Consider the following 15587-nt stretch of genomic DNA (forward strand, 5'->3'; position numbering starts at 1 on the left):
CAAATTCGGACTGAACAAGCGACAATTTCCCCATTAATTTGAGCGAGGATGAAAGATTTGTGAAATCAAGATATTGACAGTGAAGGACTAGAAAAAAAAAAGGACTGCTCCGGGGGCGGCAGTGTGAGCATTTCAAATGTAATTAGACACATTTACTAGGATAATTCTGGAAGATCCCTTATCTGCTTATTGTTTTAATAGTGTTTTAGTGAGATTTGAAAGATTGTAAAGACGTACCTCGAGGTCGGATGGCTGCGGTGAACACTCAGTGTCTCAGAGAGAAGCCGAGGAGCCAAGCTCACAGCTGCCTTTTAAACAGCTGCTGCAGGACGACGAATAATCCAATGATGTCTCCGGTAAGATATGTCACACTTTCCCCATCCAAAAACATGCTGGTTGATGTAGAGAAACATGTTCGCTTGACCGCTCTGTGTTAAACCTCACACAACAAACAAAGAAACACCGACTGTGTCTCGGTGCTAAAGACAGCTGCAATCCACCGCTTTCCACCAACAGCATTGTTCTTTATAGTCTCCATTATTAAATGAACAAATTGCAAAAGATTCAGCAACACAGATGTCCAAAAAACTGTGTAATTATGCCATTCAAGCAGACAACTCTTAGCCGTAACTGGTGCTGAGCTAATATTTCCTGACACGTCATCATTCCGCGACATTTTCAACAAAAAACTCGAGGGAAATTTAAAATTGCAATTTGGTTAACTAAAAAGGACGTATTGGCATGTGTTGCAATGTTGATATTTCATCATTGATATATAAACTATCAGACTGCGTGGTCGGTAGTAGTGGGTTTCAGTCGGGCTTTAAGGTCCAAGCTTACATCACACTCAAATTTTTACTACATGCCTTTGGTAAGTGCCGGAGTGAGAAGAGGTTTTAAAATAATTAGCGCATGCTTACTTTTACCGCATGATAAGCGCAGGAGTGAGAAGAGGTTTTTAAATTAATTAAAATTCAAGGAAATACTGTATTTTAGTTCCTTTTTGCCAACTAGAATTTCTTATTAGCGGTTTACAAACTAGTAATTTAGTAGTTCCATAATGAATGATTTGTTTCCATATTTTCCTAGTTACTTCAGTTAGTTAATTAAAGAAAAGCTTGAACAAACATCACCATACATAGTTCTAAATTCATCATAAAAAAATAAATAAATTAACTTACCTCCTTGCTGCTTCCTCAATAGTTTCTCCATCTTGAACTTTGCCCCCAAAACCGTTCCACCTGCCAGCCCCGAATCCTCGCTTCTTCATGCCCAGCAGGACTCTGCCAGGCTGGACCACCATTACCGGGGTCAACAGCTTGGAACTCCGCATCCTATCTGTCTCACAAAAATGGAAGTTACATTGGAACGACAATAACAAATATATTTTTTAGTCAAATGTAGGATTATTACCTGTTATGTTAATATCCGTCGAAGTCATAAAAACTAATTATTTAGTAAGTTCACGTGAGGAAATAACATGAGTCATTCAAAAATCACGCGTTTCCGCATTCTGGTTTGTGACGTGCCACTCTGAAATAGGACCCTCTAGAAACAACGGTTAAACACAGATTTACTACACCTGAGATGAACATGGACTCGTTCAATATATTGATACTGTTTTTATATGAATATAAAAACGCATGGGATGAACAAATATGATTGTGGTGTTAAGAAAATTAATAGTAAAGCTCACGTGAGAAACAAAAAATGCGTAAATGTGTTGCGATGGGAGGAATACATGTGACGCACGGACCGCCTTATTTATGCTCCAGCCAATCATAGTCATCGAGCGCTACTGTCTATTGGCGCTGACGAGACGCAGGGACGCCATCTTGGAGTGGTGATCCGCTCCACTTAGTACAATTCATATGGCAGGAGCAATAGAATAGAATAGAACAGAATAGAAAGTACGTAATTGATCCCTGGGGGAAATTCAGCACCAGAGTTCGCTCACAATAGACAATAATAATAATAAATAATATTATGTATATATATATATATATATATATATATATATATATATATATATATATATATATATGTATATATACATATATATGTATATATACATATATATATATATATATATGAGGATGTCGTGGTGGTTTGTGCAGCCCTTTGAGACACTAGTGATTTAGGGCTATATAAGTAAACATTGATTGATTGATTGATATATATATATATATATGTATATATATATATATATATATATATATATATATATATAAATAAATGATGAATGGGTTGTACTTGTATAGCGCTTTTCTACCTTCAAGGTACTCAAATAGACCTCCTTTTTAGACTAGTTGATCTGCCGCTTCTTTTCTTTCTCCTATGTCCCCCCCTCCCTTGTGGAGGGGGTCCGGTCTGATGACCATGAATGAAGTACTGGCTGTCCAGAGTCGAGACCCAGGATGGACCGCTTGCCTGTATCGGTTGGGGACATCTCTACGCTGCTGATCCGCCTCCGCTTGAGATGGTCTCCTGTGGACGGGACTCTCGCTGCTGTCTTGGATCCGTTTTGAACTGAACTCTCGCGGCTGTGTTGGAGCCACTATGGATTGAACTTTCACGGTATCATGTTGGACCCGCTCGACATCCATTGCTTTCGGTCCCCTAGAGGGGGGGGGGTTGCCCATATCTGAGGTCCTCTCCAAGGTTTCTCATAGTCAGCATTGTCACTGGCGTCCCACTGGATGTGAGTTCTCCCTGCCCACTGGGTGTGAGTTTTCCTTGCCCTTTTGTGGGTTCTTCCGAGGATGTTGTAGTCGTAATGATTTGTGCAGTCCTTTGAGACATTTGTGATTTGGGGCTATATAAATAAACATTGATTGATTGATTGAAAGCGCTTTGACACTACTTCCACATTTACCCATTCACACACACATTCACACACTGATGGAGGGAGCTGCCATGCAAGGCGCCAACCAGCACCCATCAGGAGCAAGGGTGAAGTGTCTTGCTCAGGACACAACGGACGTGACGAGGTTGGTTTCTAGGTGGGGATTGAACCAGGGACCCTCGGGTTGCGCACGGCCACTCCCCCACTGCGCCACGCTGTATATATATATATATATATATATATGTATATATATATATATATATATATATATAGTATATATATATATATATATATATATATATATATATATATATATGAATAATATAAATATTAGGTCTGCTGTAAGGACTGGTGGGCATCGTGGTGCCGGGTTTGATTCCCTCGTGGATGCGTCAACAAGTGAACACAGCAAAGGTAAGACATAAACAATTTTTTTAACGAAAAGGATCTATGAAACAAAAAACTGGTGCTAATAAAAGGCAAACCAAAGACGCTTGCATAAAAGCTAGGATATACAACAATGAGAACTAAACAGGCACCTAGGCACATAAAAGAGTTTAAAAAAAACATACAGCATGAGAGCTTGAATGAACAAATGCCTTAGCGTGAAAAGTTAGCGAGAATATACTTGACAGAGCGCAGGCGTAACTCGTTGCGTGAAAGCAAATTATGAACCCAGAAAGAATAATGAAAAGGGATGGGCTTAAATAGGGAAGTAGTCAAAAGTGACAGGTGTGCAGAAACCGTGATTAGCAGGTGGGATCAATGAGCAACCATGGTGACAGACTAAACAGGAAGTAAGGGGGTAGAACGACGGAGTGATAAAACAACTGGAATTATAAACAATAATATGTGGTGATCCAAGTAGCGGATCGCAACATCTACGAATCTTTGGGTGTCCCACAATTCGATTCAATATCGATTATTGGGGTCACGATTCGATAATATATCGATTTTTTTCGATTCAACGCGATTCTCGATTCAAAAACGATATTTTTCCGATTCAAAACGATTCTGTATTAATTCAATACATAGGATTTCACTAGGATCTACCCCAGTCTGCTGACATGCTAGCAGAGTAGTAGATATTTTAAAAAAGCTTTTATAATTGTAAAGGACAATGTTTTATCAACTGATTGCAATAATGTACATTTGTTTTAACTATTAAACGAACCAAAAATACGACTTATTTGATCTTTGTGAAAACATTGGACACAGTGTGTTGTCAAGCTTATGAGATGCCATGCAAGTGTAAGCCACCGTGACACTATTGTTCTTTTTTTTATTTTTATAAATGTCTAATTATAATGTCAATGAGGGATTTTTAATCACTGCTATGCTGAAATTATAACTAATATTGATACTGTTGTTGATAATATTCATTTTTGTTTCACTACTTTTGGTTTGTTCTGTGACTAGAGTATGTCTCCCGGCTAAGACTATGTCTCCCGGCTGGCCTGGGAACGCCTCGAGATACCCCGGGAAGAGCTAGACGAAGTGGCTGGGGAGAGGGAAGTCTGGGCTTCCCTGCTTAGGCTGCTGCCCCCGCGACCCGACCTCGGATAAGCGGAAGAAGATGGATGGATGGATGGATGGATGGTTTGTTCTGTGTCGTGTTTGTGTCTCCTCTCAATTGCTCTGTTTATTGCAGTTCTGAGTGTTGCTGCGTCAGGTTTGGTTTTGGAATTGGATTGCATTGTTATGGTATTGCTGTGTATTGTTTTGTTGGAATTATTAAAAAAAAATAAAAATAATTTTAAAAAATCGATTTTTTTGAAAATGAGAATCGATTCTGAATCGCACAACATTCAATCAATCAATCAATCAATGTTTATTTATATAGCCCTAAATCACAAATGTCTCAAAGGACTGCACAAACCACTACGACTACGACATCCTGGGAAGAAACCACATAAGGGCAAGTAAAACTCACACCCAGTGGGACGTCGGTGACAATGATGACTATGAGAACCTTGGAGAGGACCTCAAATGTGGGCACCCCCCCCTCCCCTCCGCCCCCCTCTAGGGGACCGAAAGCAATGGATGTCGAGCGGGTCTAACATGATACTGTGAAAGTTCAATCCATAGTGGCTCCAACACAGCCGCCAGAGCTCAGTTCAAAGCGGATCCAGGACAGCAGCGAGAGTCCCGTCCACAGGAAACCATCCCAAGCGGAGGCGGATCAGCAGCGTAGAGATGTCCCCAACCGATACACAGGCGAGCGGTCCATCCTGGGTCTCGACTCTGGACAGCCAGTACTTCATCCATGGTCATCGGACCGGACCCCCTCCACAAGGGAGGAGGGGGGGGGGGACAGAGGATTTGTATGATCTAATGTGAATCGTTAGAATCGCGATTCACATTCGAATCAATTTTTTCCCCCACACCCCTACTGTCAACTGTCAGTTTTGGTTGCTTGCCCGCTCCTCATCACCACTTCAAGATGGCGGCCGAGTTAGAATCGCGATTCACATTCGAATCGATTTTTTCCCCACACCCCTACTGTCAACTGTCAGTTTTGGATGCTCGCCCGCTCCTCATCACCACTTCAAGATGGCGGCTGAATTTCTCGCGTCACAGCAGCCAATGCTGCGTCTATTTATATGGTGTCTATTCAGCCAATGGGGAGTTCTATTTCCACGCATGCGCACTCCATCCCACATCCCATTTCTCGTCCTTCAAAAAGCATGTTGACAAGTTCCATCCAGCGAAGACTGATCCATCTCACATGGCGGCACCTGAAGAAGAAAAGCCCCGCGGAAAAAAGGTGGCTCGTCCGCCAGTCGAACGACCCCTACGTCAAAGATTCGCACGCCCAGAACTTTCGCTGCCGAAGCGCCTTCAAGTTGCTGGAGATCGACGACAAGTTCCGGCTCCTTCAGCCGGGATTCAGCGTGGTGGACTGCGGTGCTGCGCCCGGCGCCTGGAGCCAGGTGGCGGTTCATAGGGTCAACGCGGCAGGGACAGGTGGGTGAATATTGATTTTAGGACCCAAACTTTTTATTTTGTATATAAATAATATTTGTGAGGTTTTGGAAATTTTACAGCAGCGGTTCTCAAATGGGGGTACGCGTACCCCTGGGGGTACTTGAAGGTATGCCAAGGGGTACGTGAGATTATTTTTTAAATATTCTAAAAATAGCAACAATTCAAAAACCCTTTATAAATATATTTATTGAATAATACTTTAACATAATATGAATGTAAATTCATAAACTGTGGAGAGAAAAAAATCCAACAATACAATATTCAGTGTTGACAGCTACATTTTTTTGTTTGTGGACAAAATATATAAATAATGATGTAAAACAATTATTTTTTTGTGAAGAAATGTTTAGAATGAAGTTCATGAACCCAGATGGATCTCTATTACAATCCCCAAATAAGTGAATTGAAGTGAATTATATTTTATATAGCGCTTTTTCTCTAGTGACTCAAAGCGCTTTACATAGTGGAACCCAATATCTAAGTTACATGTAAACCAGTGTGGGTGGCACTGGGGAGCAGGTGGGTAAAGTGTCTTGCCCAAGGACACAACGGCAGTGACTAGGATGGCGGAAGCGGGAATCGAACCTGCAACCCTCAAGTTGCTGGCACGGCCACTCTACCAACCGAGCTAAACCGAGGGCACTTTAAGTGGATGATTACTTCTATGTGTAGAAATCTTTATGTATAATTGAATCACTTGTTTATTTTTCAACACATTTTTTGTTATTTTTATAGCTTTTTTTCCAAATAGTTCAAGAAAGACCACTACAAATGAGCGATATTTTGCACTGTTATACAATTTAATAAATACGAAAATTGATGACATAGTGCTGTATTTTACTTCTTTATCTCTTTTTTTCCAACCAAAAATGCTTTGCTCTGATTAAGGGGTACTTGAATTAAAAAAATGTTCACAGGGGGTACATCACTGAAAAAAGATTGAGAACCACTGTTTTACAGTACGTATTACTCGCAGACGATATAAATTTATACTGTTCAGGAGATGACTTGAAAGTCTTAGCCGATGTTAATGACGAAGAACCGTCCATCCATCCATCCATCCATCATCTTCCGCTTATCCGAGGTCGGGTCGCGGGGGCAGCAGCCTAAGCAGGGAAGCCCAGACTTCCCTCTCCCCAGCCACTTCGTCTAGCTCTTCCCGGGGGATCCCGAGGCGTTCCCAGGCCAGCCGGGAGACATAGTCTTCCCAACGTGTCCTGGGTCTTCCCCGTGGCGTGGACGTGCCCTAAACACCTCCCTTGGGAGGCGTTCGGGTGGCATCCTGACCAGATGCCCGAAACACCCCATCTGGCTCCTCTCCATGTGGAGGAGCAGCGGCTTTACTTTGAGTTCCTCCCGGATGGCAGAGCTTCTCACCCTATCTCTAAGGGAGAGCCCCAAACTCATTTCGGCCGCTTGTACCCGTGATCTTATCTTTTCGGTCATGACCCAAAGCTCATGACCATAGGTGAGGATGGGAACGTAGATCGACCGGTAAATTGAGATCTTTGCCTTCCGGCTCAGCTCCTTCTTCACCACAACGGATCGATACAACGTCCGCATTACTGAAGACGCCGCACCGATCCGCCTGTCGATCTCACCATCCACTCTTCCCTCACTCGTGAACAAGACTCCTAGGTACTTGAACTCCTCCACTTGGGGCAGGGTCTCCTCCCCAACCCGGAGATGGCACTCCACCCTTTTCCGGGCCAGAACCATGAACTTATGTTTATATATTTTTTCCAAATAGTTCAAGAAAGACCACTACAAATGAGCGATATTTTGCACTGTTATACAATTTAATAAATACGAAAATTGATGACATAGTGCTGTATTTTACTTCTTTATCTCTTTTTTTTTCCAACCAAAAATGCTTTGCTCTGATGAGGGGGTACTTGAATTAAAAAAATGTTCACTGAAAAAAGGTTGAGAACCACTGTTTTACAGTACGTATTAGTCGCAGACGATATAAATTTATAATGTTCAGGAGATGACTTGAAAGTCTTAGCCGATGATAATGACGAGGAACCGGTAAAACTAAAATTGTGGTTGGATGTAAATAAATTATCTTTACATTTGGAAAAGACTAGATTTATGGTATTCAGTATTAAGAGAAAGATAGAAGTAGGGCTGGGCGATATGGCCTTTTATTAATATTTCGATATTTTAAGCCCATATCATGATACACGATACATATCTCCATATTTTGCCTTAGCCTTGAATAAACACTTGATACATATAATCACAGCAGTATGATGATTCTATGTGTCTACATTAAAACATTCTTCTTCATACTGCATTAATATATGCTACTTTTAAACTTTCATGCAGAGAAGGAAATCACAACTAAGTCAATTGATCAAAACTGTATTTATTAAACAGTTATTAAGCAGTGGCACAAACATTCATGTCATTTCAAAACAGAAAGTGCAAGATTGTCAGAGACATTTTAAAACAAGCTATGAGTGCACTTTTGTGCATGATGTCACTAAGATCGCATATCAAAACAACACTAAAGTGAACTTTTTGTACAGAACGCAACTACAATAGTTTAAAACAAATAAATTGCACTTTTGTGCGTGATGTCACACAACATATTTTAATAACTGTCAAATAAAAATGAGCTGCATAATAGGAATTCAAATAGTGTATGTCCTTCGCTATGTGGTAGGTTCCTGCGGACGCTATCTCCTTCTGTTGTTGACTATTTTTTTCATACGGTGTTGATCTGGAAATGTTTGCCTCAGCGTTTTGATGGTGTGGCACCGAATGGAGATGTTGACATGTTGAGTAAGCACTCTTCGTTCTCTAGCATTTGACTTTTCAAATGATGCTACATATTAGCAGTAATGCTACTTTTTGTCGCAAAACTTTTGCCCCACACTTGACAAATTGCGGCGGTCTGTTCGACATATTCCCACTTGAAGCCAAACCACCGCCAGACGATGGACCCCCTGCCGTTTTTCTTGGGAATTAATTTTTCCGTCATTTTCAGATCAACATTGTATGAAAAAAATAGTCAACAACAAAAGGAGATAACGTCCGCAGGAACCTACCACATAGCGAAGGACATACACTATTTGATTTTTCTATTATGCAGCTCATTTTTATTTGAAAGTTCTTGAAATATCTTGTGTGACATCATGCACAAAAGTGCACTTTATTTGTTTTAAACCAGGGGTGTCAAACTCAAATACAGAGTGGGCCAAAATTTAAAACCGAACAAAGCCGCGGGCCGAGGTTGAACAAATTAACCTTTTAATAGGGACCCAAACAAGTTTTTCATTGAATATTGAACAAGCAAGGCTTATATAACTTTATAGTGACATGCAAAATCGAGTTTCAAATAATAATAATAATTAAAAAATATCAATGGCATAGCAAATAAAATTTAAATAAAAATTGAATGCCTCTTTTCGGCGGTGGGGTTGAGGTGGACGGGGTTTGGTGATAGCGGGGTGTGTATATTGTAGCGTCCCGGAAGAGTTAGTGCTGCATTGCGTTCTGGGTATTTGTTCTGTTGTGTTACAGTGCGGATGTTCTCCCGAAATGTGTCATTCTTGTTTGGTGTGGGTTCACAGTTTGGCGCATATTTGTAACAGTGTTAAAGTTGTTTATACGGCCACCCTCAGTGTGACCTGTATGGCTGTTGACCAAGTATGCATTGCATTCACTTGTGTGTGTGTATAAGCCGCATATATTATGTGACTGGGCCGTTTGTATGGAGGAAAAGCGGACGTGGAGACAGGTTGAAGAGAACGCCAAAGGCAGTGCCTTTAAAGCCAAACTCAAATATTGTTGTCCCGGATGAATTTTGGGAGGGGCACTGAACTTCGGGAGTCTCCCGGGAAAATCGGGAGGGTTGGCAAGTAAGAGTGTTAGCGGTGAATGCGGTGTTACAGCGGCGGGCCAGCTCTAATGTTAATTTGATATTGCCTCAAGGGCCAAGTCAAATTACACGGCGGGCCAGAGTTTTTTTTAGATTTTTTTTTTTTTTTTTAAGATAGTACTTTATTTATTCCGTCAGGAGAGTTCCTTCAGGAAAATTACAATTTTCAGCACAATCCCATTCAAGATCAGACAAACATTACAGGGAGACAGAACAGGATCGCTGACGGGTCTGCCGGCTTCCAGCGCCCCTTACAAAAAAGATGACATACAGGTAAACAAGGGGGGTGGGGGAAGAAAAAAATAGAAGATTAAAATAAAATTAAAAAATCGGTCTTAGCCTAGGCCCTGGAGTGGGGGTGCAGACTGAGGCCAAGGGAAAAAAAACAAAAACAACTCATAGCCATAGTACACATCCCTCTTCCATGTGTGTAAGAGGGAAACATCAAAGAACACAGAGGACATTAAAGACATTAAAGCAGCAGATACAACCAGATACTTCTACATACTAGCTATGAATAAAAAGTAAAATAAACATAACCACTGTGGTGGCCTCTGCGGTGTTCCACGCCATCGTCTGCTGGGGTGGAGGGAGCATGGCCAGAGACAGAAGCAGACCCAACAAGGCAAGAGACAGAAGCAGACCCAACAAGGCAAGAGACAGAAGCAGACCCAACAAGGCACCCATGCTATTGTAGTGGTGTTCTGTATAAAAAGTGCACTTTAATTTGATGTTGTTTTGATATGTCATCTTAGTGACATCATGCACAAAAGTGCACTAATAGCTTGTTTTAAAATGTCTCTGACAATCTAGCACTTTGTTTTAAAAATGACATGAATGTTTGTGCCACTGCTTAATAACTGTTTAATAAATATACTTTTAGTTGTGATTTCCTTCTCTGCAGTATGAAGAATAATGTTTTAATGTAGACACATAGAATCATCATACTGCTGTGATTATATGCATCAAGTGTTCATTCAAGGCTAAGGCAAAATATGGAGATATATATCGTGATATGGCCTAAAAATATCGAGATACTAAAAAAGGCCATATCGCCCAGCCCTAATTAAAACTAAAAGACATTGTAGAATTGCATACTCTATTAGTGATGATCCAAGCTAGAAGTAAAGTTCTCCCGAAGGACTTACAAAAGTTATTTGTGTTCACGTCTGAAGACCAGAACCACAAACATTTTAAACATCCAAGAGTGCGGACAAAAGCATGGAATTCTCTAAACAAAGACTTAAAAAGTTGCAAAAATATCCTTGAATTTAAAAAACGGTTACAAAAAGAGACAACCGGAATGATATCACACTAATTTTTGATTTTGATTGGATGTGTCGTTGTGAAAATTCTTAAAATAAAATTAAAAAGTATGTTGGAGTTCAGGTGTTGGTGGAGGGAACAGTTATAAAGTCATCTATGATAATTAAAACATTTAAAAAGGGGGCAAGTAAATATAACAATGATATTCTTCCATCTGCTCCTTTCTGATCATGGAAATGTATAAGGAACAAAAAAATATGGACGGTTGGGGTTATTTATATATTTAAAAAAATAAAAGATGAGGTGGCGACTTGTCCAGGGTGTACCCTGCCTTCCGCCCGATTGTAGCTGAGATAGGCGCCAGCGCCCCCCGCGACCCCGAAAGGGAATAAGCGGTAGAAAATGGATGGAAAAGATAAATAAGGTAACTACCGTATTTCCTTGAATTCCTGCCGGGGCGCTAATTAATTTAAAACCTCTTCTCACTCCTGCGCTTACCAAAGGCATGCGGTAAAAATTTGAGTGTGATGTAAGGATACCATCATGAAAAGCACATTTAATAAAAAAAAAACGTTATAATGGTCTTACCTTTAATTATAAATGAAGTCCACGCCAGCTCCTTCTGATCAAAAGCATCGATAACTTGTTTATAGAAGTCTTCCTTATCTTTCTTCGGTTTTAAAAGTCTCTCTGTCTCGATGGAGATCTTCCTCTAAACTGTTTTATTTTAATTGTTTTATTTTACTCGTGCTGGTCCAGTTCATGGTCGGTCGTTTGCTGCTATCAGTTAGCTCGGTTCCTCACGGACGACGACAGAATTATCCTGATCGCTCCCCCTCTCGTTCTGCTCCGTGGGTGATCTCTTTATCCCACCGCTGCCACCAGGAAGTGTTATTGTATAAAAAAAAAAAACACTGGGTATTTAGGACTGGAAAATGCTTTATTTCAGCCCGGTTGTTTACATAGCCAGCATAGGAGTGTTACATCCTAAAAGGTCCGCGTCATATCCGTCCCAGCACATATCACGTCACTCGTTGTCACTTCTTCTGCAGCCGAGTAGTCGCAAGAAGGATCACTAGCGCCCTCTATCACCAGGAGGTGGGAGTCATGTAATGACTCATATTTGACAGACGCAGCTACGGTATTGTGACGGTCTCAAGCGGTCGTTTTGCGGGTTCCCAGGACCACCAAGGAAGGACATGGCTTGAGCAGTTTGACTTTGTTTATTTTTCAATAAAGCCTCAGTCCAGGTCGCTTTTCCGCTCGCTCGCCGTCGCCGCTATCTCCAGCGTTCTCTGCCTGTCTGTCGAAGCGTCTGCTCCGCCTCTCCACAGGTATATTATTAAAACATAGCTGCTTACTGTTCTTTTCAGCATACCGGTATTCAATAGCTTGGACCTTAAATCCTACTGAATAGCTGTTAATCTTCTTTCCTTTATGCGGTTTAAAATTACCGGTATTGAAATCAGCCTCCTCCATTTTGTAAATGATGACAGGGGAAGTGTCGTGACGTCACGAGTTTGACCCGGCGGTAATACTAAGCATGCGCTAATTATTTTGCGAAGCGAGTTTGACTATATGCCCGGTAGAGATGCGCGGTAGAGATGCACGGTTTGCGGTCTCATCCACGGAGTCGGGCGGGTGACATGACGAAAAAATTGATTTTAATTAGATTTGGGCGGGTGGCGGATGGTATACATGGTTCTGGGATCGGTATCCTTTACCATTCAAAGAGTCATTTAAGACCCGTGTCACAAAGCGAAGAAGACAATAGGAGACGCAAACATTCTCCAGATGATAAGTATTAGGGCGTGCTATAAAGTCATCGGCTTTGTCGCCTTCTACAACATGTACGATCTGCTTGTTAGTCCAGCAACATGTTGTGTGTGGCTTACGCAGACACACGAACACGACTGGAAGGCATACTGGGTGACACAGAGTACACTAATGGTTGTGATATAAACAATTTTAACACTCTCAGTAATATGCGCCACGCTGTGAAGCCACACCAAACAAGATTGACAAACACGTTTCGGGAGAACATCCTCCCAGTAACACAACATTAACGCAACACAACAAATACCCAGAATCCTTTGTATCCATGACACTTCCTGACTATTTTATACACCCCCCACGTCGGTAAGGTGGGCGGGGTTGGGGGTGCGGGGGTGTAAAATATATTCAAGGAGTGTCAAGGATACAAAGGATTCTGGGTATTTGTTGTGTTGCGTTTATGTTGTGTTGCTGTGAGGATGTTCTCCCGAAATGTGTTTGTCAATCTTGTTTGGTGTGGCTTCACAGCGTGGCGCATATTAGTAAGAGTGTTAAAATTGTTTATATCACAACCATCAGTGTACTCTGTGTCACCCAGTATGCCTTTCAATCGTGTACGTGTGATTGCGGAAGCAGCACACATGTTGCCGGACTAACAATCGGTTTGTACATGTTGTTGAAGGTGTCGAAGGCAATGGCTTCACAGCACGGCCATATTATTGTGATCAGGACGAACGCCATTGGATATTTGCGAGGAGGTTTGCGGCTCCCATTGTCTTCATTACTCTGTGAAACGGGTTTGAATAGATCTTTGAGTGGTAAAGGTGGCCGACCTCGGTTGCGGTTCTGATAAAATGTTGGTTCAGGTGGACGGCGGGTGGATGACTACTTTGGTGATGCGGTTGCGGATGATATAATTGCCTATCCGCGCATCTCTAATGCCCGGCGGCAATTCAAGGAAATACGGTACCTGCAAAAAGGTAAGCTGTATGATGATCCAAACTGCACATGAATAAAAATGTATTTTCTTGCACAAAACATCTCAGTTTTTCTCAATGCAAACTATTTTAGAACATATTACTATTAAGCATATATGACTACAAATGCAACATAATGAAATTATTGAGCGAAATACAACAATATTACATGTATTAAAAATGATTCTGTTTCAACTGAAGATTCAAAGTTCCCCTGTGGTACAGTCCTCGGCATCGACCTCCAAAACTTACACGCTCTGGATGGCGCCCACTTCCTGTCCTGCCACGACGTCGCCGACCCCGCCACGCACGCCAAGCTTCCCCGCCTCCTCCCCGGGGGCCGGGCTCATCTTCTCCTCAGCGACATGGCCCCCAACGCCAGCGGCTTCCGGGACCTGGACCACGAGAGGGTGGTCTCGCTGTGCTTTTCTCTCCTGGACTTGGCCGAGAAGATCCTGCGGCCCGGAGGTTCTCTCCTGTGCAAGTACTGGGACGGGTCCTTGGCCGGCGGACTCCAGGAAAAACTCTCGCTGGTGTTTGGGAGCGTACAGAGTTTGAAGCCTAATGCCAGCCGGAAGGACTCCGCTGAGAGGTATTTCCTCGCCAGGAACTACCGTAAAGTTAAGGGATAGCGGATTTTAATACCACTGCCAGTGTCTTTTTTTTTAAATCATAGAAAATAAAGACAAAAAGGGGGGAAAAAAACTGCCTGCCTGGCAGCTTTATGTCACTTTTTCTCATTAGATTTCACCTCATTCCACTTTTTTTTTAAAGGGGAAGAACATTATCACCAGACTCATGTAAGCGTCAATATATACCTTGATGTTGCAGAAAAAAGAACATATGTTTTTTTAACCGATTTCCGAACTCTAAATGGGTGAATTTTGGCAAATTAAACGCCTTTCTGTATATGCCTCTCTGAACGACGACATTTTACTATCCTTCCATCCATTTTCTACCGCTTATTCCCTTTGGGGTTGCGGGGGGCGCTGGCTGGCGCCTATCTCAGCTACAATCGGGCGGAAGGCGGGGTACACCCTGGACAAGTCGCCACCTCATCGCAGGGCCAACACAGATAGACAGACAACATTCACACTCACATTCACATACTAGGGACCATTTAGTGTTGCCAATCAACCTATCCCCAGGTGCATGTTTTTTGGAAGTGGGAGGAAGCCGGAGTACCCGGAGGGAACCCACGCATTCACGGGGAGAACATGCAAACTCCACACAGAAAGATCCCGAGCCTGGGATTGAACCCAGGACTGCAGGAACTTCGTATTGTGAGGCAGACGCACTAACCCCTCTGCCACCGTGAAGCCGCCATTTTACTACTTACGTATAAAATACTACACGGTCTAGCTCCATCCTATCTTGCCGATTGTATTGTACCATATGTCCCGGCAAGAAATCTGCGTTCAAAGGACTCCGGCTTATTAGTGATTCCTAGAGCCCAAAAAAAGTCTGCGGGCTATAGAGCGTTTTCCGTTCGGGCTCCAGTACTCTGGAACGCCCTCCCGGTAACAGTTCGAGATGCTACCTCAGTAGAAGCATTTAAGTCTCACCTTAAAACTCATCTGTATACTCTAGCCTTTAAATAGACCTCCTTTTTAGACCAGTTGATCTGCCGCTTCTTTTCTTTTTTCTCCTATGTCCCCCCCCTCCCTTGTGGAGGGGGTCCGGTCCGATGACCATGGATGAAGTACTGCCTGTCCAGAGTCGAGACCCAGGATGGACCGCTCGCCTGTGTATCGGTTAGGGACATCTCTATGCTGCTGATCCGCCTCCGCTTGAGATGGTTTCCTGTGGATGGGACTCTCGCTGCTGTCTTGGATCCGCCTTGAACTGA

At 42.3% G+C, this 15587-nt stretch overlaps 2 protein-coding genes across 3 annotated transcripts in view; one reads left to right on the plus strand and one right to left on the minus strand.

Annotated features, from left to right (window-relative positions):
• nudt1 (nudix (nucleoside diphosphate linked moiety X)-type motif 1) overlaps positions 1-1707 on the minus strand; it is a 134627-nt gene extending 132920 nt beyond the window's left edge. Inside the window, exons 1-2 of one of the 2 annotated variants that reach the window (XM_061905270.1) lie at positions 1414-1707; positions 1182-1338 (exon numbers count right to left, since the gene is read on the minus strand). In XM_061905270.1, coding sequence (XP_061761254.1) covers positions 1182-1338; positions 1414-1441 — 185 coding nt within the window. In that variant the 5' untranslated portion in view covers positions 1442-1707. The remainder of the gene's footprint in view (positions 1-1181; positions 1339-1413) is intronic. The other variant, XM_061905269.1, reaches the window with a different exon arrangement.
• Positions 1708-5493: 3786 nt separating this feature from the next.
• On the plus strand, positions 5494-14664 carry mrm2 (mitochondrial rRNA methyltransferase 2). The gene is made up of 2 exons (XM_061905271.1): positions 5494-5812; positions 13940-14664. The coding sequence occupies exons 1-2, from the start codon at positions 5533-5535 to the stop codon at positions 14368-14370; spliced, it is 711 nt and encodes a 236-aa protein (XP_061761255.1). The 5' UTR covers positions 5494-5532; the 3' UTR covers positions 14371-14664.
• The last annotated feature ends 923 nt before the right edge of the window (positions 14665-15587 follow it).

This window comes from Nerophis ophidion, linkage group LG07 (assembly GCF_033978795.1).
Source record: "Nerophis ophidion isolate RoL-2023_Sa linkage group LG07, RoL_Noph_v1.0, whole genome shotgun sequence".
In the NCBI taxonomy this organism is placed as follows: Eukaryota; Metazoa; Chordata; class Actinopteri; order Syngnathiformes; family Syngnathidae; genus Nerophis; species Nerophis ophidion.

Excerpts from the sequence above, each read along its gene's own strand:
- mrm2 (XM_061905271.1), top strand. The coding sequence starts at position 5,533 with ATGTTGACAAGTTCCATCCAGCGAAGACTGATCCATCTCACATGGCGG. Across the intron at positions 5,813-13,939 it reads GGTCAACGCGGCAGGGACAG|ATTCAAAGTTCCCCTGTGGT; the intron begins GTGGGTGAATAT and ends TTTCAACTGAAG.